General features: G+C 36.4%; 1 protein-coding gene across 1 annotated transcript in view; it reads left to right on the top strand.

The window, feature by feature from the left end:
- Positions 1 to 18,553, top strand: part of LOC145978776 (melanopsin-like) — a 70,395-nt gene extending 51,842 nt beyond the window's left edge. Inside the window, exon 3 of the mRNA XM_083111592.1 lies at positions 18,380 to 18,553. Coding sequence (XP_082967718.1) covers positions 18,380 to 18,553 — 174 coding nt within the window. The remainder of the gene's footprint in view (positions 1 to 18,379) is intronic.
- The last annotated feature ends 7,750 nt before the right edge of the window (positions 18,554 to 26,303 follow it).

Below are 26,303 nucleotides of genomic sequence, written 5' to 3'. Positions count from 1 at the left end.
TCTCCACTCACCTGTCTCCTCATCCCTTTTAGGTCCAAAGATTTTCCTAAGGATCTTATTTTCAAATACTCTCAATTTATGTTCCTCTTTCAATTTAAGGGACCAAGTTTCACACCCATATAATACTACAGGCAAAATTACGGTTTTGTATATTTTAACTTTTAGTTTCTTAGATATTAAACGAGAAGACAAAAGTTTATGAAGAGAGAAGTAACATGCATTTCCTGAATTAAGCCTACTTTTTATTTCCTCTTTAATATAATTTTCATTTGTTAATATTACTACTAAGTATTTGAATTTGGAAACTGGTTCAAACGAGTTGTTATCAATAATTAGATTTTGATTATTACCTAACACTTGGTTTCGGCCTGTAAGCATATATTTAGTTTTCTCTTTGTTAACTTCCAAACCTATCTCTTTGGCAGTTTTGAAAAATATTTTAGCATTATTCTTAATTGTATTCACATCATCCCCCAGTAAGTCTACATCATCTGCATATGCTAACAACTGAGTCACACCATTTAATTTTAGTCCTTCTTTAGTTTCTTTTACCTTCCTAACAGCATATTCTAAGGCAAAATTAAAGAGCAATGGAGATAATGCATCTCCTTGTTTTAACCCATCTTGAATTGTAAATTTGTCAGACATATTAATACCCACACGAATTTTACTTTCTGTTTCACTGGTGCATATTTGTATCATACTAACAAGCTTCTTAGGTATTCCAAACTCTACTAATATATTATATAATTTATCTCTTTTGACCGAATCATATGCTTTTTTGAAATCGATGAATAGCTGATGGACATTTTGATTATATTCCCACTTTTTTTCAAGTGTCTGTCGAATGTGAAAAATTTGTTCTGTAGTTGATCTGTTACGTTTAAATCCACATTGATAATCACCTATAATTTCTTTAGCATATGGTGTTAGTCTTGTTAAAAGAATGTTAGATAATATTTTATATGTTGTTGAGAGTAGAGAAATTCCACGGTAATTATTGCAGTTCATTTTATCACCTTTTTTAAACACAGGAACAATTATGGATTTTTTCCACTGTTGAAGGATTTCTTCTTTATTCCATATTAAACAAATTAATTTATGAATTTCACATATTAACGAATTTCCACCGTATTTAATTAACTCAGCTGGTATTAAATCAATGTCAGGTGCATTGCTATTCTTTAGCCTTTTAATAACTTCAGTCAAGTTAGGTTCTGGAACTAACGGTTCTGCTGTGTGTACTTCATTTACTTCTGATTTATCTCCTACATGGACATTTAAAAGGTCATTAAAGTAGTTCTTCCATCTATTTAGAATATCGTTTGGGTCAGCTAGAAAATCACCGTCTTTATCTTTTATCAAGTTTACTTTAGGTTGCCACCCCTTTCTAAACTCATTTACACCTTTATATAAATCTCTGATATTTTTATTTTTGCTGTTTGTTTCAATTTCGTTAATTTTGCTTTTCAAGTAATCTCTTTTTTTACTTCTAAATGTGCGGTTAACTTCTCGCTTTATTCTATTATAATTGTTTAGATTTGTATCATCAGAGTCATTTAACCACTTACTTTTTCTCGGTTTATGGTATCCTATACTTTCTTTAGCTGCTGACTCCATTGCATTACGTATGTGCTCCCAATTCTTATTTACGTCTGTTTCATTTATATTTTCATCATCATTTAAATCCTGCAAAACATCAAATCTATTTGACAGTTTGATTTGGTAATCTTTCTTAATTCTTTCATCAGTAAACTTTCCTGTATCAAATTTTAGAACTTTTAGATTTTGTTGCTTATGATTTATCACTGAGAGTCTTTCTCTTAATTTAGCAATTAATTTAGCAGTCAGTGGCACAGTCAGCACCTTTATGTGTATGAACGTCAATTATACTAGTATGCCTTCTCTTATCAATGAGAATATGATCTATCTGATTATGAATTTTACCATCTGGAGAAGACCAGGTATATTTATGGATATCGTTATGTTTAAAAGTGGTACTTTTCACAATTAAATTCTTTGAGGTTGCAAAAGTAATCAATATTATACCATTATCATTACTTAATTAATGAAGACTTTCTTTACCAATCGTGGGTTTAAATGTCTCTTCTTTGTCAATCTGTGCATTACAGTCATCTAGCAGAATTCTCATATCATACTGAGGAAATTTATCAAAGACCTGTTCTAACTCGGTATAAAAATCATCTTTAGTATTATCATCTTTATCTTCCGTTTGGTGCATGTATGTTTATTAAAATAATTTTACACCACCTACCCTGTAAAACTGCATATGATATCCTATCATTAATAAATTCTACTGTTTTAAGAGCCGAGATAATTCTATTATTTATGAAAAAGCCTGTTCCAAAATTATGATTTTCAGTACCATCATAGAAAAAAGTTTAATTTTTAGTTTTACGATTCCCTTCTCCTGGCCACCTAACTTCCTGGACAGCTACTACATCTAATTTATACTTAACTATTTCATTAGCTGTACACTGAAATGCCCCAGGCCGGTAAAGGCTCAGAACATTCCAGGTGCCTAATTTAATATCCTTATTCCTAACGTAGATCTTATCCTTAGTCCAGCGACCTCCCAAAGTAGTCCCCACCCGGAGATCCGAACGGGGGACTATTTTACCTCCGGAATATTTTACCTTGATAACATCCATGGCCTTATATTGCTGTTTCTTGACATGTCTTTTTACAGTGCAGAGTTGTCAGCTCTACGCCTAACCCCCAATATGAATGGATGAACTAGTACACAAGACAAACACAAACACATTGGACAGCACAATTACTACACAAGACGAACACAAACACATTAGACAGCATAACTGCTATACAAGACACACACAAACACATCACAACTATAACACAATGAATGTAAAGAAAACGTTAAAAACAAAATTGTTGATGCGCAACAAAGGAAAAATTAATAAAAGCAATTTATGAGTGATCAGAGAAAAAATGTTTTGTTGAAACCGGTTTCATCTCTTTATTTGTAGATTAAGTTGACTTTTTTTAACATGCAATTTATAAAAATCTCGGATTGATAGAAGCACGACGATTTACAGACTTATGTGATAAAAAACCTTGCGTTTGCAAAGAACATACATTGTAAGGAATATACTAATGGAAATAGGTCAACGCGACATTTTTGGCCGACAGAAGCAAGGCTCGGTGTTCTATGATCATAGTTTGAAACAGCATTTTCAATTAGCACAAAGCATTACCTTTAACTTCTAGAACGCCAAATAATATCATTTTATTCTTAAATGTGTAATTGATAGACAAACCAACACAACACACATTCAAGTTTGACACTAACTTTGAGCAGACATTATTTCTCCCGCTCACGGGTCTTACGAATAGTTGCGTACCGCACAAAAGCAGCAATATTTTGCATTTCTCGTTAATGTGGGTTACTATTGTTTAAAAAAAAATATGGAACGTCGAATAATAGTAAGTTAAATAAAGTCCTTTTTCAAATTATATATTTGTATTTTTTTCTTTGGTATTGAAATGCTATGATTTTAATTTTACGTCGCAGGATAATTGATAAGACAGTCCAGCTCATGCTACGTTCTTTTCCCGGGATCGCAGAAAATGCACAAGACTCAACCAACCTCACCGCCGCTCCCCACCTTTCACAGTTTTTCGGGTCTTGACGAAAAATGTACTATTTATGTTAAGAGAACTAAACCTTTTCCTTTTTTTTTCATAAATTACAAAAGAGTGATAGTTGAATAATTTAGGGGCTTCCCCGATGGCATAGTGGTAACGTCGTCGCCTTCACAGGCGTGCGCACGGGGGTTAAAGAGGGGAAATTTAGTGCAGAGGAATTTTATCATCGTACTAAACAATATCACGACAATATTATTATGTTCTTTGTATTTTCAAGCCGACGAATGATCAAGCAACTACGGAGGGGGACGAAGGTGTATGTGTTGTATTGTTTGCCGAAAAAAGATTGAACTATCCAACGTCGTTCTATAGCAAATTTCTTGTTAATAACACTTCCACCCACTTTATTAGTTAGTTGCTACCTCCGTGTGTTTACACAATATATTGCCCATGCACTGGAAATCACTAGCGGCGATTGAGTGACAAAAGTGTGGAGGGGAAGGGGCAAGGTTAGTTTACATTTTCTTACTCTCCCCCCCCCCCTCACGCCCCTTAATCGTCATCACTCTTGGAAATTAACGAATTTTGAGTAGTCTATTGTGTATGGGTATGAAACCATGTTTATATGAAAAATAGTCTCTGAACCACAGGGGAAATACATGAAAGCAGTGGCGCAGGAACGTTTTTCATTTGGGGGTACAAAATTCAACCTCCACACATACATATATACATATTTCTAAAATTGAATTTCTCATGCACATCCCCGCCCGCACACATATATAGGGAGCATGGAAAATTCAATTTTAGAGCACACACTATTTTTTTTTAAAGTTTTGATAAATAATTTTTATTTCTATTTCTATTTCTATTACGGTAGTAATGATGTCGGAAGGAACAGACAGTGCCCGTGAAAGAAGTCATGGAGTAAATGGTAGTTGTTTCTTCTGACTATTAGATTTAATAAAAAAATATTAACTTTCAATCAGTTTTGACGAAGTCCTTTTAAATGGTGTACGTACATCACAAATAATCGTGAAAATATGCCATTGAAAGAGCAAGGTAAGGATAGGGTTTCAAGTATTTCATGCTTATTTACAAGAAATAGTGGAATCTCGTGAAATATTTATGTGAGATTCCACTAGTGAAATATTTATTATATCTTACACAGTGTGTCGGGCTTAAAACTATAATAAGCCAGTGCTTAGCACATAGCACTGCGACGACAGGGCTTACGGGTTAGAATCCCTGCCGGGGCCTGGATGTTTGTGAGTATCCATTCATCAATTTCATCCTCATCTTCGGAAATTAGCCAAAACTGGCACAAAAACGAAGTAAAATAGATTATATTAGATCAACCATAAAAGTATAATACAAGAAAAAATCATAACGTGTAATATTTAATCAAAGGCACAATAAGCCGTTCATAATTGATTGAAAGATAATCTCATTTTTTTCTTACCATGCTTGCAAAACGTCAGCACTCATTAGGTTGCCCATGTGCATCCAACGTGATTCCCCCAAGGTGATTGTGTGGTGCGCATTCATGAAGAATTGGATCATAGAAACTGTGAATGCAAGAACATACCTCGACATGAATGCTGTACCTCAGCTGTACCACCTGATGTAATCTTCCAGCAAGACGAAGCACCGTGCCTTTACGTGCAAGAAGTGAGGGATTTCCTTGATGCTGGATTGAGAGAGTTGCTCCTATCGCTTGGCTCCTAGAACCCCGAACATTACTCTGCTTGTTTTTTTTTTTCTATGAGATTTTGTAAAGTCTCAAGTGTACCAAACACAAGTTCGTGACCTTCCTGATCTACGATGTCACATTTGTGCTGCAGTCCGGAATATGGCTCCAGTAATGCTGTTCAACACATGGGTGGAGCTTCAAAATAGGTTGGACATCTATCATGTAACTAATGGTGCACATATCAAAGTGTGTTACGTACGTAAAAAAAAAACAAAAACTTTTTGAGTTACTCTGTAGGTAGAAGAAACTTACAAGTTTTTTTTTCTATTATACTTTTAAGTCAAACACACTGAATAAGAGAGATATAATAAGCTTATCGCCTTTAATGCTTCTTTTGAACAGGAACTCTAGTCTCCTCTTCTCTTGCGTAAATTTCAGATTCACATATTCATGAAACGTTTCATCTGACCGCTCTTTAACTACAACTAGAGAGAGAGAGAGAGAGAGAGAGAGAAGTATCGCTTCTCTTATTTTTAGCTGCAGTCATAAACTATTCGCGGTCACTCGTCTCTCGACCAAAAATCCTCGTCACTATACTAAACTATATACCCTGGTTGCTTGAAATGGTCAACGGCCTCTTTCTCTTTGAACCAGTAATATTCCTGGCTTATAGGGTATTATTTCCTGTCACGTGCCACACTTTCCCTCTTTCCTGTAATTTTTTGGTTTCAAAATTCCCCATTCCTGGGAAAGTTCCATGCTGGAAAGGGAACAATGGATTTTGTGAGAAGACTAGCTAATTTTAACCCTTCTGTGCTTTACAAAGGCGGCCAAGGCTGTCAACTCCTAAGAAACGAGGTTGTCAACTCCTGAAGCGCCATTGGGCCTTCCTGATGGCGTAGTGGTAATGTCGTCGTCTTGTTATCAAGGAATCCCGGGTTTGATACCCGGTGGAGGTACATAGAGGTTCGGATCCCAGTTCAAACAGTAGGTACAGTCCCGATTACCTTCTCTGTACATAAAGTGACTTAAAACTGTAAATCCTGAAGCATCATTATCTTCTCATTAAAGTGAACGATGTTATGCATATTGTACAATAGATTTTTCTTCTGAATTTTAGTCCACTTTTTTGGAATTCGCAGATAGCATAGATAGACTGGAAGGTACGCTCCTGACAGATGGATTATGAAGTTTAAGGAAGGGAAAACCAGCACTGGGCAGCAACGACGAAGTAGAACACCATTAACTGCGACACGAATCTTCAGCGAGTGGACGAAACGATTTGCTCGTACAGACGAGCCACAATCCGTAAGCTCGATGAACAGCTGAACTGTTCTCATAATGCCATATAGGATATGGTGGACGTCTAAGGTATCGGAAAGTGTGTGTACTTCGGCAGGTGACACCCGGCATGAAGAAGAGAGGGTTGAAAGTCTGATCTGGTCTGCTGAGAGTTTTTAGCCAATTGAGACATGTTTTTCTTCCAGATCTGGTAACGAGGAATGGAAAATGGGCAAGTCTTTATGATCCGGAAACGAAAGATCTGTCCTTGGAATGGTGTCACACCTCTTCTCCAAGTCAAAAGAAGACTGTAAAGAATGGCATACAGTGCACGCTGAATTCTTTCAAAGAGGATTCGAGAGTTCGGTTCAACGATGATGCAAACGCACCGCTTGTGAAGGAGAGAATGTTTAACACTAATACATTAGTATAGAGGAAGAGTTTCTCCGTACTAACGTGTGTAATTTGAACGACTTGTATCAATTAAAATATTAAATTAAATTAAAAATATTATGCCCTGCTACACACGCACACACACACACACACACACACATACGTGTATATATATATATATATATATATATATATATATATATATATATATATATATCATGTACAGTCACGGACAGTGCTGGGTTGTAACGACCTTATTGAAGAAGCACTGAAGCAAACCACCCACGTCTGACCACCAAGCGCCTTGTGACTAGACAACCCAACCAGCATTGCAATTCTGCGGCTTGTATACCAGTCACGGGTATACATCTCTGTAAATTGAGTAGTGATGCCAAAGAGAAATACGAGATGAAGATTGTCGATTGTAATGTCTCGTGTTCTCGACATGGAACGTTACGTTCCATTATTTACTGTTGTTTGGGAACGAACCTGACGGACTGGGTTTATATTTTCACTCCTTGCATTACAGTAAATTCCATATTTTACAATTATATTAATGCTTTGAACGAAAATAATGCCCAGAAAAACATCGAACACACGTTCACACCATTCTTCTCACACACATGCACGTGAAAACACACAAAGCTAAGTTTTAACTTCCAAGTGAATGTCCAAATATCAGTAAATACAGAAGCACGATGTGCGAAACATGGGATTTTTCACAGAAATAATGCGTCTATTTGTGACATACGTGGTTTCTATTAATACACAATGAAACAATTATGAGAGAAATTAACATGCATTTTCGTCTTCAGGTGTTGAGGAAGGAAACAGACTGACTGGAAAAAAGAAAACATGGTGCTATTGATAGAGTGTTGGTTAGCGTACAGAGCTTTCATCAGTGAGGTCTAGGTTGTCTCTTTTCGAGTGTTCGTTATCGTGTCGGACTAGCATGCGGGCAACCCGAGTTCGAGCCCAACGGAAGGAAAGGTTTTTTTGTCTAATTTCATCGAACCTTATTTATAAAACTGAGGTTTCTGCAAAACCTTTTGAATTGCATGCCACTTCGTATGTTGGTAATCTGAAAGCAGCAAAGATGAAAATTTGATGTTCCGAAGCGACGATGTATTTGTGCATGTGTTGAAAAAACGCAGTTATTTATTAGCGAAAAACATGCAGCAACGTGATCATTGAGAACGCTTCCTAGTTGTCAGTGCTAATATGGCAGTAGCTACAGTCTGTCAACACACACCAACTTTCACGTTTCCCGTAAAATGATTACCTTTCCACGTTTCAAAATCATGAGTGCTGTCTAAAGCAATACACTTTAATACTTGCGTTTGCATGTTCGAATCTAAATTAATACGAAACTTTTTTTCCCAACAAATGACATTGAAACCATTAATAACTGTTTGCAATGTGATATTGATATCATATATGGAAAGAAAAAAATGGAGAATTTCGCTTAAAACAACTTATAAATAGGGAGCGGAAGTTGATGAAATGTCATCTTTTTTTCTGACATCTCGGACACGATGCCCATTAAATATACACAATATTAGACTTCATCTAGAACCCAAAAAAGGTAATTTTAAAGTGCATTTTTTTTTGCATTTGTTGCCATTTGTGAGGTTTTAGGTAATTTTCCCCGATTTTCGGCATTTTCCCGTCATTTTTTGCAATATTCGGTATATTGTTTTATCAAATTTTGTTACTTCTTTAATTTTGGTAATATTCTTGAATCTTTTCACCAAGGTGAATATATGTCTATATATATCTCGCAGGATTGCAATTTACGAGCAAAAGAAATGCTGAACTGGTGACAGTCTTTGTTGTGTCGGGGGAAACCACCAGGTGCCCGTCTGGGGCAAACTCAGATTTAAGATCAGATAAGGAGAAGCTTGAAATACCATAGCTAGACCCCGTTTGCACTGAAAATCCTCGTTGCATATTTTAATTGAATGTGCATGTGCTATCATTTGGTGCCCTTTTCTTTAAAACAAGATTGCATTTTGTTTAATTTCATTTTCATTTCAATTTTTAAACTGAAACTAACAAATTTAATTGTCATTTTACGTCATTTTTTCCCCATTTTTTAGGATATTCTATAGGTCATATACCTATAATTTTTAGGTCATTAACTTCCGCTCCCTACTTATAAATATATTAAATTATGTAGACCTGATGCGAAACGTACGATGCACGATCAGAGAGCCTGAATGTTGCATTCAAAACTGCAGAGAACAATGACTGACTTATGAACAGTGAAAGGTTTTTCCATGCTCCAATGGGATTTTATTTATAACTATAAATAAACAAGGGAGAAGGACACAGGTTGGTATGATGAACTAAATTGTAATCTAAAAGTTTTAATTGAAGCAACATAACACGTTCGCATTCAAAAATAGGGCATTCAATTTCAGGCACATTACACTAACTGTAAGAGTATTTTCAAAATTAATAGTATGCTCGTTATTCACCTTTTTCTTAGTTGTCACACATGTCAATTTCCTCTATATTCTGTGTATTCTGATTGGGACAAACACCCACATCTATGCCCGAACCGAGTATTGGTAATATCGCACGCTAGCCAACAATTCCCGAGGAAAAGTTTGATACGCGGTTTAGGCACAAGTGGTTGGAATCCCACTTTAAACTATAGATCCAGTTTTCTTACTGTGCATAAAGTGGACTTAAAAAGAAGGAAAAAATCATGGAAAAGGCGCTTGAAAGTTTCGATGAGTTCCAAGTGCCTTGATGAGGCGAAGTTATTACATGATTTTCAAGTGGTCAAGTGGCCCCGTGGTAGCGGGTAAGTTTCACGTAAACAAAGCTTTGAGTTCGATTCCCGTTCTATTGCCCTATTTCTTTTAAATAACTCCAGCAACTAATTATTGCATTTTATTTAATAATTTATTGGAGTAAAAGTTAAATACATTTTTACTTTATTTTTGTGTGGAAATCTTTACTTTACCGTATTAAATTTTATTTGTGAATATTATTTTTTACGATAGTTTTTTTTTCACATTTCTCATCATTTTACAATCATACTCAATAAAATGTTATGCCTGGCGAAAAGTATACATTTCTTTCGAGAAAATACATATAATACTATTCACAAGAAATTATCGTAATCGTTTGGAAAACAAAATTCAACAATTCGCACAGCAAATAAAATAAGAATGTTCGCAATAAATAAATTGAAATATATAGTCGCTCGAGTTAAGAAAAAAATTGGAGGCAATCAAACGGGAATCGAACCCAGTATCCCCTGCGTGTCAAACTAACACGCTACCAACCCACCACCTGGTCTTCTGTCAGTCGGACAATCTAATCGGCTTATGAGTAACGCTTGCTAAGTTTCTAATCTTTGAAGCGCTTGTACTTATTGTTGTGTTTCACGGAGTTATGTTTACTGCAACATTTGAGCACACAATCCAAACATACGTAAATTTTATACAGAGAAAACATGGGTTTTCTGCACATAATTACGGAGCATGCGCTCTGTCAAGGACTAGAAGGAACCTCGCAAAGTTACTGAAGCTTGTCTTCGGTGCTTAAAGTTGGCCCCGGAGTCACGTGGTATATCCTTATCAGTCGACATGACCTTGAGTCTGCAGAACCAGCACACTGAAGTGAACGAAGGTATTTTACGTGATTTGTAAGCTGGCAGAAAACATGCCACTCGTTACAACGGACAGCGGTTTGTCTTCAGCTTTGGGACAGACAAACCACAGTAGGCATACAGACAGAGTATAATGTAAGATAAAAGGAAATTATTTCTCCGTCTCCTCACACTGACAATTTTATTGCCTTTTTTGGAGTTATTTGACCCCAGAAACAGAATTATATTATTGAAGTCTCGTGTGATGGCTTGGTTCAGTATGCTGATCAGGTTTTCTGACAAAAGCAGGACGAGCTACCCAAGAAAAGTAATTGTCTATCTTTTATATGTGCAGACAAGCACATGCCACAAATATGTAAGAGAACTTTTGCTAATTTGGTAACTTGTCTTGCAGTTGATTTTCTGTCATGAACAGCTGCAAAGAAACAAAGACTTTCCTTTTTAAAGATTACACTGAATAATTGTTATTTGATTAGGAAACTAAAATGACTTCAGTATTCCCATGCAGTACACAAGAGATTCTAAACACACTCTAAAACATACTACTGTTCGTTTCAACGTATTATTTCAACAATCAAGACACAAAGTAAAGGGCATACTCAAGAAAAATTATGTTTCTTTGATTATCAAGTGCATTAGGTGGTTAACATCAAGTTTGGATTTACCGGTTATCCAAATATTATTAATTTTGAAAATAGTCTTACAGTTAGTGTAATGTGCCTGAAATTGAATGCCCTATTTTTGAATGCGAACGTGTTTTGTTGCTTCAATTAAAACTTTTAGATTACAATTTAGTTCATCATACCAACCTGTGTCCTTCTCCCTTGTTTATTTATAGTTATAAATAAAATCCCATTGGAGCATGGAAAAACCTTTCACTGTTCATAAGTCAGTCATTGTTCTCTGCAGTTTTGAATGCAACATTCAGGCTCTCTGATCGTGCATCGTACGTTTCGCATCAGGTCTACATAATTTAATATATTTATAAGTAGGGAGCGGAAGTTAATGACCTAAAAATTATAGGTATATGACCTATAGAATATCCTAAAAAATGGGGAAAAAATGACGTAAAATGACAATTAAATTTGTTAGTTTCAGTTTAAAAATTGAAATGAAAATGAAATTAAACAAAATGCAATCTTGTTTTAAAGAAAAGGGCACCAAATGATAGCACATGCACATTCAATTAAAATATGCAACGAGGATTTTCAGTGCAAACGGGGTCTAGCTATGGTATTTCAAGCTTCTCCTTATCTGATCTTAAATCTGAGTTTGCCCCAGACGGGCACCTGGTGGTTTCCCCCGACACAACAAAGACTGTCACCAGTTCAGCATTTCTTTTGCTCGTAAATTGCAATCCTGCGAGATATATATAGACATATATTCACCTTGGTGAAAAGATTCAAGAATATTACCAAAATTAAAGAAGTAACAAAATTTGATAAAACAATATACCGAATATTGCAAAAAATGACGGGAAAATGCCGAAAATCGGGGAAAATTACCTAAAACCTCACAAATGGCAACAAATGCAAAAAAAAATGCACTTTATAATTACCTTTTTTGGGTTCTAGATGAAGTCTAATATTGTGTATATTTAATGGGCATCGTGTCCGAGATGTCAGAAAAAAAGATGACATTTCATCAACTTCCGCTCCCTATTTATAAGTTGTTTTAAGCGAAATTCTCCATTTTTTTCTTTCCATATATGATATCAATATCACATTGCAAACAGTTATTAATGGTTTCAATGTCATTTGTTGGGGAAAAAAGTTTCGTATTAATTTAGATTCGAACATGCAAACGCAAGTATTAAAGTGTATTGCTTTAGACAGCACTCATGATTTTGAAACGTGGAAAGGTAATCATTTTACGGGAAACGTGAAAGTTGGTGTGTGTTGACAGACTGTAGCTACTGCCATATTAGCACTGACAACTAGGAAGCGTTCTCAATGATCACGTGGCTGCATGTTTTTCGCTAATAAATAACTGCGTTTTTTCAACACATACACAAATACATCGTCGTTTCGGAACATCAAATTTTCATCTTTGCTGCTTTCAGATTACCAACATACGAAGTGGCATGCAATTCAAAAGGTTTTGCAGAAACCTCAGTTTTATAAATAAGGTTCGATGAAATTAGACAAAAAAAAACTTTCCTTCCGTTGAGCTCGAACTCGGGTTGCCCGCATGCTAGTCCGACACGATAACCAAAACCCCAAACGAGACAACTCGAAACTCCTTCGCAAGTAGTCGACTGAAACTCAACTTAATTTTCAGATTGCTAATTCCGAAGGTATAACATGCCTAGGCAGATGTGTCTTGCATTTTCTGTACTTTTGATATTTCAGTCGGTTTGGTCTCTCCCTAGGTTAATCACGGCAATAATGAGGAATATTTTTTTTGACAAAGATGATAAACAGACACACAAGAATAATCACCCTCTCAAAAAAAAAGCCAGAACTCGAGTCTGGAACCTTCGACGCGAGGTGTGTTTCTTGTTCTAACTATATCTGTGTGTTTTCGTCAGATATGAAATGAAGTAAATAAATAAGACAAGTGGGTGGAAGGGACTGGAGAATAGTAGCTACGTAACCATTGAGAAGATATCCATCGCCTAGATAGAGAATCTCTATATTCCATTGCGATAGAGAATTTATTAGAAGAATGAAAATACAGATTATACGAACAAATTTGATGCGTATCCTTTCGTCAAAATGCCTAGAAAACAATATTTCATACTTCTTCAGTAATAGAAAAGAATAAAAAAATGACCTTGGTGGGGATCGAACCTACACCTCACTAATGAAAGATCTGTACGCTAACCAGTACTCTATCAATAGCACCATGTTTTCTTTTTTCCAGTCCGTCTGTTTCCTTCCTCAACACCTGAAGACGAAAATGCATGTTAATTTCTCTCATAATTGCGTCATTGTGTATTAATAGAAACCACGTATGTCACAAATAGACGCATTATTTCTGTGAAAAATCCCATGTTTCGCACATCGTGCTTCTCTATTTACTGTTATTTGGACATTCACTTGGAAGTTAAAACTTAGCTTTGTGTGTTTTTTTTTCACGTGCATGTGTGTGAGACGAATGGTGTGAACGTGTGTTCGATGTTTTTCTGGGCATTATTTTCGTTCAAAGCATTAATATAATTGTAAAATATGGAATTTACTGCAATGCAAGGAGTGAAAATATAAACCCAGTCCGTCAGGTTCGTTCCCAAACAACAGTAAATAATGGAACGTAACGTGGACCGAGTATTATTCCATGTCGAGAACACGAGACTTTACGATCGACAATCTTCATCTCGTATTTCTTTTTGGCATCACTACTCAATTTACAGAGATGTATACCCGTGACTGGTATACGAGTCGCAGAATTTCAGTGCTGGTTAGGTTGTCTAGTCACATGGCGCTTGGTGGTCAGACATGGATGGCTTGCTTCAGTGCTTCTTCAATAAGGTCGTTACAACCCAACAGTGTCCGTGACTGTACGTACAGTATATACATATGTAATATATTTACACATACACGAACTACACCATTGTAATCATAAACAAATAGGTCCAACTTTAAACTGTGGAGTATATTTCGAAGGTTTTGTGTTATTCTTGCTTATTGTTGCAGTGTGTACTGATGTACAGACCGGCAATTGTTTTATAACTGTTAATAATGTTACTAGTAATTTTGTAAAGTTTCGTTGTTTAAAGAACCTCATTACTGATATGTTTTGGTGTTAGCGGAAATTCTTAACACCATTAAGTCTTGTTTCCATGATTATGAAAAACTAAATATGCTGACCAAGGCAGTAATTTATTTTATTAAAAACATAAACTAAACGTAACGTTTGAACCTTCTAGCAAGGTCTTCTTCACACTCTGTATCAAGTACAAATGTAACAAGATACAAAACAGGGCATTATATATACACAAACATTACTCCTTCCAGACTATTAGAAATTGTTCTGGAACTTTCTAGCAGGTGGCTTTCCTTTGTCAACTGTACTTTCACCTAAAAGGCTAATCATATTTACTTCCATATAGAATGTGGTTGTACTTTTTATCTCACGCTCTTCTTCCTTCATTTTTCTTCCTTCTCCTCTCCTCTTTCTCTCTTGTACTTTCCACTCTTTTTAACACCTTGTTCCATTCTTTGTTTAACTTCAGTCCCCCATTCCAGTTCATTGTGTCTTCTTCACCTTTCTTCTCTATTTCCTTGGCCTCTTTCCATTTTCTCACTAGCATTCTCTTCTCCCTTCCTATCTGCTTAGCCTCATCCCACTCTATGTCATGTCTCGTTTCTCTCGTGTGTTTAAATATTGCATTTCTCTCTCTCTTAAGTCGTACATCATCCCTATGTTGTTTCAACCTGTCTTTCAGCTGTTTTTTCGTTTTTCCTATGTACACACTCTGACATTCTTTACATTTCACTTCGTAGATAATCCCTTCCTCTTCCTCTTCTCTGATAAAAATAATAAAGGAGAATCTGACAAGAATTGAAAAAGCTATTGAAGATGGTCTCACCATTTTTACGAGAGAATATACATTTTACGAAATGAAAAGCTGGCAGGAGAAATTTAGAGAGAAAATAAAAATAAAGTTGAAGAAGAAAGGAGAGGGACTAGGATGGAAAGAAGAAAGGTTAGAAGAGGAAGAAGAAGAGGATACCAGAAGAAGTGTTGTGCTAATAGGGAATGTAGACCTATAAAAAGAAGACGAAGCTTTTTTTAAAACTAGGAAGAGGTTTTATAGTTAAAGAAAGAAATGTAGATTATGAGGAAGTTATATATGACATTGAAGAAGCAGTGCTCCATATAAAAGAAGAACCAGAAAGAGACAAGATTAGAAGAAGAACAGCAGCCATACTGAAGAAAGAAATGAGAAAACAAGGAAAAGTAGATAATTTGAGTCAAAAAGAAAGGGAAGGGATGAAGAAAATCAAGACAAAAAATGATATGGTGATAGAGCAGGCAGATAAAGGAGGAGCAATTGTAGTGATGGAAAGAGAATGGCACGAGAGGAAGTTTGAAGACCTAAAAGAAAGCGGATATGAGGAGATTTGTGGAAGAGAAGAAGAACAAACTATAAAAGAAAAGGGTCATACAAGACTGTAGGAGGAGAGGATTCAAGAAATGCATAAAGGAAGACTACCAAGTTTGAATGGCTTTCCAAAGATTCACAAAGAGGAGATAAAGTTAAGACCAGTAATGAACTGCAGAAACAATATTTTGGAACCCTTGGAAAAGAAATTAAAGAAAGTTATTAAAGTGTTAGTAACACAGCAAGAAAGCAGAGCAGTTAAGTACAGTGAACAAGTACTAGACCTCATAAAAGGACTTAAGTTAAATGAGATGAAGACGACAATGTTTAGCTTAGACGTGAAAAGTATGTTCCCGAGCATCAAGAGGGGACACGTTTTGGACATTATTAAAAAGAGAATAGGACAAGAAATTATAGAAGAATGGGATAGTGAAAGGGTAATGAAGGCGCTGGAAACCATTTGGAATAACCGTTACAGTATAATGGGAGATAAAATAATGTTAATAAGTGAAGGACTGAATATAGGTTCTAGCCTAAGCCCAGCATTGGCTGAATTGGTTATGAATGAATGGGAAAAGAAAGTGATAGAAATAGGAGGTGAAAAAATGATTCTGTTTTGCAGATATGTGGACGATTGTTTTGGCATATGGAAGGGAACGAAGAGGCAGCTAGACATTTTTGCCAAAGAAATAGAAGATGAAGAAAGAGGGATATTATTGGAACTTGAAATAGAAGAAGAAGACAAGTTAAGCTACCTAGATATATTGATGAAAAGGAAGAGAGGACAAGAAATTGAAACCGCTTGGCATCAGAAGAAGTGTGCAGCAGGGGTATTCTGCCACAAAAGAAGTGATGTAAGTGAGGTGACAAAAATAAATTTTATAAAGAATATGGAGGACAGAATAAAGAAAATATGCGTGAAAGAATGTGAAAGAGAAGGTAAAATAAATAGCCTATGGAAACAGCTGGAAAAGAATGGGTATGAGAAGCAGGATAAACTGGACATAAACAGAAGAAGGAAGAAAAGGTGCAGGGAAGAATTGGAAGAGAAATAAGAAGAGGGAAGGTTCGGAATAAGAAGTATGGGGAAGACCACAGAAAAGATATGCAAAGTGCTTAAGAAAGTGGGCATTAAAACTTACAGGAAGGGAGGGAGAAGCATCTTAGGAATAGCGGAGAATGCAAACAAGAAAAAGAAAAACAGAGAAGCGGAAGAGGAAGGGATTATCTACGAAGTGAAATGTAAAGAATGTCTGAGTGTGTACATAGGAGAAACGAAAAAAAGCTAAAAGACAGGTTGAAACAACATAGGGATGATGTACGACTTAAGAGAGAGAGAAATGCAATATTTAAACACACGAGAGAAACGAGACATGACATAGAGTGGGATGAGGCTAAGCAGATAGGAAGGGAGAAGAGAATGCTAGTGAGAAAATGGAAAGAGGCCAAGGAAATAGAGAAGAAAGGTGAAGAAGACACAATGAACTGGAATGGGGGACTGAAGTTAAACAAAGAATGGAACAAGGTGTTAAAAAGAGTGGAAAGGACAAGAGAGAAAGAGGAGAGGAGAAGGAAGAAAAATGAAGGAAGAAAAGCGTGAGATATAAAGTTCAACCACATTCTATATGGTAGTAAATATGTATAGCCTTTTAGGTGAAAGTACAGTTGACAAGGGAAAGACATCTGCTAGAAAGTTCCAGAACAATTTCTAATAGTCTGGAAGGAGTAATGTTTGTGTGTATATATAATGCCCTGTTTTTGTATCTTGTTACATTTGTACTTGATACAGAGTGTGAAGAAGACCTTGCTAGAAGGTTCAAACGTTACGTTTAGTTTATGTTTTTAATAAAATAAATTACTGCCTTGGTCAGCATATTTAGTTTTTCGGAAATTCCTGATTACATAAACATAAATCGGAGAAGCAGAATCATCCTCAGCACAGTTTCATATGTGACAATTCTTTTTATATATATATATAAGACCGTACAGTCCGACATCTGTACCATGCGTCTGTAGGAATATGGAATTACTGTGTATGTACGGCCATTATTACAATTACAATAGAATTAGGATATCCAGGAAGTATTTGTCAGTGCTGGAAGAAAATAATACTTCATTTATTTATCATTTGTTATCTTTTCCTAAAAACTAGAACAAAATACAGTATCAATCTCGACGAAAATCTAAGCTTTGATTTTTTTAGCGCCATTTTTCTTCCACCTTTGGCTAATGATGAGGATAAGTGATCATATGATGAATTTGATAAAGGGACCTCACAAAGTACACTCATGTCCAGGCCGGGATTCGAGCCCGAAAACTCTGGCGTCGTATAGCGCTGTTCTAAACACTCCGCCATGGATGCTTGGAAAATGTTACAAAATTGTAAATGTAAATGTATGATAACGCAGATAAAACCACAATACGTTTTTCTGTGACGATGACATTGTTTCAGTAGTACTATTGGATTTGTATTCATGTTGTTATATGTTAATTTTCTATTGCAAATTTGTCAATATACTTATTCATTGACCTGAAAATATATATTGGTTTTGCTGTGTGGACCTATATCGATTCGTTCATTATTTGGCTGAGAATGCTCAATACACATCCCAAAACAATGTTAACAAGTAATTTCAATCACTTCTTAATTCATTGTTAGCTTTCGACAATTGTGAACTAATTGTAAATATAATTACTATGGATTTCCTCTTTTCAGCTGTGGACACCATTAAATGTGATTCTCTTCAACCTGGTGTGCTCCGATTTCTCCATTTCTGTGCTGGGGAATCCAATGGCGTTCACTGCTGCCATGTACAGGGAGTGGGTATTTGGAAGACCTCTCTGCATTGCCTACGGCTTCTTCATGTCCCTACTGGGTAAGAAGAAATGAACAACCTCTTTACGTAAATATTTTGCTCATATTACTATGCTGATTAGGTTTTTCACATTTGTATTTTTTTTCTATAAAGTAAGGTATTTCTAATATTTTAGTACAAGTGGAATCTGATTACATTCAAGAACTTTTTATCTTAATATCAGCACCTTTGAGCCTTATATCAGCGCTGCAAAATCAATGTTCGTGTTTGAGTGCTTTTGGTTCACAAACGCTACATATTAAGTGTATCAGCATCTGGGTTGAAGGATATATACTTTATCTGTTTAGAAAGTAGATAACAGCTTGATAGCGGTGAGAGTGTAAATCCAAATGGAAAAATTGTAAAATGAAACAATGAACTATTTTTTTGCAAGACTTTTTTTCTATGTGATTTATCTCTTCCGTAACTCAACCATTATTTACACCATTTTAAGTACAGAGCAAGATTCACAGCTCTGTGCCTGCCACTATAGACGGTGCATCAACTGAATTCACTTATCAACAGAGATTTTCCACGTTACTCTCGACGGAAACGCAATTACATTTTTTAAAATTCGATCAATATTATAATTGTATTTTATTCGATTATTATGGACTTAAATGAATGATCTTGTCCAGAATTGGCTTTTGTTGATGCATCCATAAACCTTCGGGTTTAAGAATGTTATGGAGTTGGTTATTTTATTCGATTTGATAGTTTCTGGAATTTTATCTTCATTATGCTTTTGAAATCTCTCGGAGAGACTTGAAACAATCTGCTCTCAGTCTATGGGCTAATGTTTAACTTGTGTTGTCGAGAATTTTGACAAAATATACATTTAGCGTTATCCAGAACGATATATTGTCATAAAACTGTTCAAAAATAATATTTTATATGTACATAGCAAAGGACTACTCAGATTCCAGCTGGAATGAGAGGAACAACTGCAAAATTTAAATCCACTTTACAGAAAAACAAAAACATTTATTATACAAATCTATTTAAGATTAATTATTTTAACTCGTGAGTTGTGTTGTGAGTAATACGACAATAACCTAGAACCGTGTATTTGTGTAGCTCAATCAAATAATTTTTAAAAATAATCCGAAGGAAAAGTCTATTCGCGATTAAAATTTTCCGATATGGCATCTGGTGGGATTATCCAGAACTACGTCTCTGTAGGATACTATGTTGTGTTGAAGTCGTTCAAAGCATGGGAAATGTTCAAAGGAGTAACGTCTACTGTTCAGTTTTTTGCTCTAAATCGTTTTGTGGACCAGGACAAGTGAAAAGTTCACATGCGTTTCCACCCCGTGGAATCAACAAAAGGAAATTTGTAAATAAATCATGGAAAAAGATTGATTGATTGATTGATTTGCTTTATTTTACTTCGCTTCTTGTGGCACTTTTGACTAATTTGCGAAGATGGGAATGAGTGATGATATGATGAATGGACACTCACAAACATTCATGCCCAGGCCAAGATTCGAACCCGGGACCTCTAGTGTCGTAGCGCCATGTGCTAACCACTCTACCACGGGGACCGGCTCATGGAAAAAGAGAATTGATTGACAGATGGAGGATAACATTGAAATACGGCAAGGAAATTACGAAGAATGCACGAGTCTGTTCACTTTATTTTCCGGAAGATATTATATTACCATGAAAGTAAAGTTTTAAATTGTTCTTTATAGATAAAACATTTTCCTTCGAAAACAATGTATTATCAGCACAGACCTTGTCGGTGATATTATGTATGAAATTTGGAACAGGTTCAAGTCGATTAAGTGGGAAGATGAAAATAGTTTGAGAATTACTAATTATTGTCTGTAATCATAAAGGTAACCAGGAAAAGAAAATTGACATGCTAATGTTGCTGTTTCATTCAATAAGTCATTTTTCAGTGAAGATAGCCTCGATGAAATTGTGAATTCTATTATTATTATTCTGTGTTATTTAAAACCAGCCTTCCTCTTTGGGGGAAGAACTGCAACGGTATGTTTACAGTTTTCTCCTGTAAATCGCATTCGCATTATTTAAAAATATCGCGTAATTTAAATGTTTCTTCCGTATCAGACATGACAACACGCTGCTATTAAGTACTACTACTGAACGTAAACAAAGATTTATCCTATATTGAGCGGCCATATTGGAAGCGACACTAGCGCTCAGGTGGAAATTTTAATTCGCGAATACTTTGGCCATGGATAATGGGGAAACTGGGGAATTTCTAACCGAACAATTCATACATTTCAATCTCATGAAGTCATTCATTAGATTTTTTGTATTTTGTATTTTGCTTGTTTTATTTCTCACACGTGTATATTATATGAAGTTGAAGAAAGGGAAAGGCAACGGAACACTTGTACAGCAGGATTTGAACCAAGAATCTTAGGTAATGAGATCATGAATCAAACATTCAACACACACGGAGACAGATTACATTTTTTTTTAATTAGTCAATTTTTGTTTCGAAATATCTTGGAAATAAGCCATGGTATTGAAAAAAAGAAGAAGAAGTATTTTGTAATAAAAGTTGTTTTCCTTGAAAAGTGAAAGTAAATTTTTCCATACAGAATGTAGTTTTTATACAAATAAAGTCGACGAATTTGAGACCTGCCTCAGATTTAGTTTTAAAAATTGTAAATTTCCTTCTTATGAAACACATGCAAAGCGTATCTCTATAAATTACTATAATCATCTTATTCAAAGGTAAAACATTTTTCTAAACCGATTTTGTCAAGAAATATTTTTCTTTTCCCTTCAACACCTCTCTGGATCATTACGTTTCTTTCGTATAGCCTCCATGATCATACAGTTTTCATAGAGCTATATTAACTCAAATATATATATATATATATATATACACAGGGTGTCAATTTAATGGCGCCCACGGACCACGAAAACGTATAGAGGACATCAAAACAAACAACTTTTCTCAGTAACATTTTTCTCGTTGGTGCATCGTTTCGGCGCTAAAGTCTTTCAAAAAAGCCCGTTTTGCCGCCTGAATGCTGGCAACCACACACAACATTTGATTGCATTTGAGACGTCATATCCCGTCGTGAAGCGATGCGTCCCAGGGTTGCCAGGAACACGCATATTCTGTGAAAAATGACATAGCTACAATCAGCCACATTATGTACCGTAACACAAAACGAGAAAACACGGAAGTAAACAAACGATACGAAAAATAGTAGAAAGAACATAGAATTCAAGTGGAAGTGTTCATATCGAATTTTGTCTCAGCTTACATGTCAAATATTTGCAAATCTAGTTACCAAGTTGGCATCAACAATTTAGTCTATACACTTCGTTCTTCTGATACCAGTTGTCTGTGACACACTGAACAGATGACAAAATAGAAATGAAAGAACTCAAAATTCCAAAGGTACGCAACAGATAATATAATGTATATTCAGAGCATTATGAGGTAAGTGTCAAAAATGATTGAAAATACAGGGATATAAGTAGTAGTAATATAAGCTCTAAGACGACTTTGTGTTTATCTATGCACCGGATACACATGTGATAGTTTGCAAATGTGAACAGGGCAGTATATTCGGCACTGATTCATAATTAGATTGTTACTGTGGTTGTACTTGTTTTAGCCGTAATGTAACAACGTGAACCTCGGATACTTCCGTTATCAGCGCAAAAGTACCGCATGGCATCTGGATACAAACCTGTAGATATCAACCTTGCAACGAGATTTGCAAATATTTGACATGTAGTTGGGCGTAAACAGCCACGTGTAAGCTGTAAGTCCAATAAAATTTATTGATGTTGATATTTCAGATGTAGGCTGAGACAAAATCTAACATTGACATTTCATTTTGAATACGTTTTTTACCATTTCTCATATCGTTGGTTCACTTCCCCGTTCCCCTAAGATGACTGCTGATCTTCTGGCTGGTAGGCTATGATGTTCGGTCTGCTGCACTTGTTTCTCGCTTCGTTTTAGAGATAATAATGTGGTTGGTAGTTTGTCATTTTTCAAAAAAATTATGTGTTCCTTGCAACCCTACCGTGCGCTGTTTCGCCGCAGGATATGACGTCACAGGTACGATCAAATGTTGTGTTGGGTTGCCAGCATCCAGGCGGCAAAACGGTCTTTTTTGAACGGCTGTAGCGTCGAATCGACGCACCAACGAGAAAAATGTTACTGGGAAAAGTTGTTTGTTTTGATGTCCTATATACAAATCTGTGGTCCGTGGGCGCCATTAAAATGACACCCTGTGTGTGTATATATATATATATATATATATATATATATATATATATATATATATATATATATATATATATATATATATACAGGGTGTATAAAAACATGTGCCAGAAACTTTAGGCATTTATTCTTGACATAAAAACATAACAAAAAGTTCATATGAACATGGGTCCGAAAATCCTTCGTTAGGGAGGTATGAAAGGAAATAATATTCATGGCACAAAAATGAGACCTTGACCAAACACATTTACATGTATGAAAGGATTTAATATTCATGGCACAAAAATGACACATTTACCAAACACATTGTCATTTACAAAAATTGCTCGAAGCGACCACCTCCTACTTCCATGCATCCCCTGAGCCTGTGTTACATATTTTGCCGGACGTTGTGGAAAACTCCTGGTGTGTTCCGTATTTGGTCAAATCCATGTTGGATACGCTCCCTCAGAACATCGACATTGGGTACGGGAGTTGAATGTCCCCGAAGGAAAAAATCCATTGGGTTTAAATCTGGCGATCGGGCAGGCCATGCAATGGATCCCTCGCGACCAATCCATCTGTTCGGAAACTTGTTATCGAGATACTGGCGAACTATCCGTGTAAAATGCGGTGGAGCACCATCGTGCATAAACCACATTCGTTGTATGACGTCTAGAGGTACAACATCAAGTAAATGCAGCAACTCATGTCTGAGAAAGAAGTAGGGACCAATGAGATGATCATGAATGATTCCACCCCACACATTGAGGCTGAACGTCTGTTGATGTTTGTCTTGTCGCACTGCATGAGGGTTTTCATAAGCCCAGATGTCATTGCTATGATAATTGAAGATCCCATCACGTGAAAAGCCAGCCTCATCAGTGAATAAGGTACATGCTAAGAACTGCAGAAACACAGAACACTGCCCTAATATGCGTTGACAGAAATTTATTCGTGGCTGAAAGTGTGTCTCATTTAATCCTTGCACCCGTTGAAGGTGATACGGGTACAGACGATTTTCATGCAGACTGTTCCAGATCGTCATGTGATTAACGCCTTCACTTCTCGCAATGCTCCTTGTATTGGTTGATGGAGTTTCATCCAGAGTCCGAAGAACCAGTTCTTCAAGCTCAGGCGTTCGTACATCGCGTGGTCTCCCACCATCTGAAACTCTCTTCTCAAATGTGCTTGTCTCTCGCAAGCGTTGGTGTAGTCGTACAAACGTTCTTGCACAAGGTAACTGCCTCCCAGGTTAACGTTCAGCACAACGTTGACGTGCTGCGCCCGCACTCCCACCTTCTAGGCCGTACATGTAGTGCATATCCGTCATTTCAGACACTGAATACATCGTTGTGATGTGTTGTGATGGAAGTTAATGTAAAACAGAACAAACGACAATCAGACACAAAAAACAAAAAAACAAATGCCCTGCCCAACTGTACACAAGAAAGTGAGTACAAATGCACATTTGAGGTACATTACACAACCAAGAGTCACTACAGGGAATTCCTTTCATACCTCCATAACGAAGGATTTGCGGACCCATGTTCATATGAACTTTTTGTTATGTTTTGATGTCACGAATAAATCCCTAAAGTTTATGACACATGTTTATATACACCCTGTATATATATATATATATATATATATATATATATATATATATACAGGGTGTCATTTTAATGGCGCCCACGGACCACGGAAACGTGTAGAGGACATGAAAACAAACAACTTTTCTCAGTAACATTTTTCTCGTTGGTGCGTCGTTTCGGCGCTACAGTCGTTCAAAAAAGCCCGTTTTGCCGCCTGAATACTGGCAACCACACACAACATTTGATTGCATTTGTGACGTCATATCCCGTCGTGAAGCGATGCGTTCCAGGGTTGCCAGGAACACACATATTCTGTGAAAAATGACATAGCTACAATCAGCCACATTATGTACCGTAAAACAAAACGAGAAAACACGTTCTGTAACCTAACAGGAAGTAAACAAACGATACGAAAAATGGTAGAATGAAAATCGAATTCAAGTGGAAGTGGTCATATCGAATTTTGTATCAGCTTACATGTCAAATATTTGCAAATTTAGTTACCAAGTTGGCATCTACAATTTAGTCTTATCCACTTTGTCCTTCTAATACTAGTTGTCTGTGACACACTGAACAGATGACAAAATAGAAATGAAAGAACTCAAAATTCCAAAGGTAAGCGCCCGACCTTGTGGCCGAGTGGTTAGCACATCGCGCTGCGACGCCAAGGGTCCCGGGTTCGAATCCCGGTCGGGCTTGGTTGTTTGTGAATGTCCATTCATCAATTTCATCATTTCATCACTCATCCCCATCTTCGCAAATTAGCCAAGAGGCACAAAACGCGAAGTAAAATAAACTAAATCAAATCAAATCAAAATCCAAAGGTAAGCAACACAAAGGATAATATAATGTATATTCAGGACATTATGAGGCAAGTGGCAAAAATGGTTAAAAATACAGGGATATAAGTAGTAGTAATGCAAGCTCTCCGAGGACTGTGTTTATCTATGCACCGGATACACAAGTAATAGTTTACAACTGTGAACAGGGCAGTATATTAGCTACTGATTCATCATTAGATTGTTACTGTGGCTGTACGTGTTTTAGCCGTAATGTAACAACGTGAACCTCGGATACTTCCCTTATCAGCACAAAAGTACCACATGGCATCTGGACACAAACCTGTAGATATCAACCTTGCAACGAGATTTGCAAATATTTGACATGTAACTGGGCGTAAACAGCCACATGTAAGCTGTAAATCCAATAAAATTTATTGTTGTTGATATTTGATATGTAGGCTGAGACAAAATCCGATATTGACACTTCATTTTGAATACGTATTTTTACCATTCTCATATCGTTGGTTCACTTCCCCCTTCACCGGAGATGACTGCTGATCTTCTGGTTGGTAGGTTATGATGTTCGGTCTTCTGGACACGTTTCTCGCTTCGTTTAACAGCTAATAGTGTGGTTAGTAGTTTGTCATTTTTCACAAAATTTGTGTGTTCCTTGCAACCCTGCCGTGCGCTGTTTCGCCACAGGAAATGACGCCACAGATACGATCAAATGTTGTGTTGGGTTGCCAGCATCCAGGCGGCAAAACGGTCTTTTTTGAACGGCTGTAGCGTCGTATCGACGCACCAAAGAGAAAAATGTTAGTGAGAAAAGTCGTTTGTTTTGATGTCCTCTATACGAATCTGTGGTCCGTGGGCGCCATTAAAATGACACCCTGTATATATATATATATATACAGGGTGTCGCAAAACTCTTTCAACAACGCTTGGGAGCTGGTAGATATAATAAAAACAAGTAACTTTTCCCTATAAAGTTTACCTCGAAAGCGCTTAGTTTCTGCGCTATAAGCGCTTAAAATCTATCCTGTACGTATACAACCCAACACAGCAAACGCTTGCTCTGACATAACTGCCAGGGGCGCGTGGCAGGGTTGCCACTAGCGTTCCTCGTTAAGGGAGACGACTTGAAAACAACAACTTGGGAGTCTTGCCTGGGCAAAATCAAAAACATTAATGATACTTG

The sequence above is a fragment of the Lepisma saccharinum genome, chromosome 25 (genome assembly GCF_977018435.1).
Source record: "Lepisma saccharinum chromosome 25, izLepSacc3.1, whole genome shotgun sequence".
NCBI classification, from domain to species: Eukaryota; Metazoa; Arthropoda; class Insecta; order Zygentoma; family Lepismatidae; genus Lepisma; species Lepisma saccharinum.
Note: the sequence above shows the minus strand (reverse complement) of the source record. Positions and strands in the feature narration are given on the sequence as shown.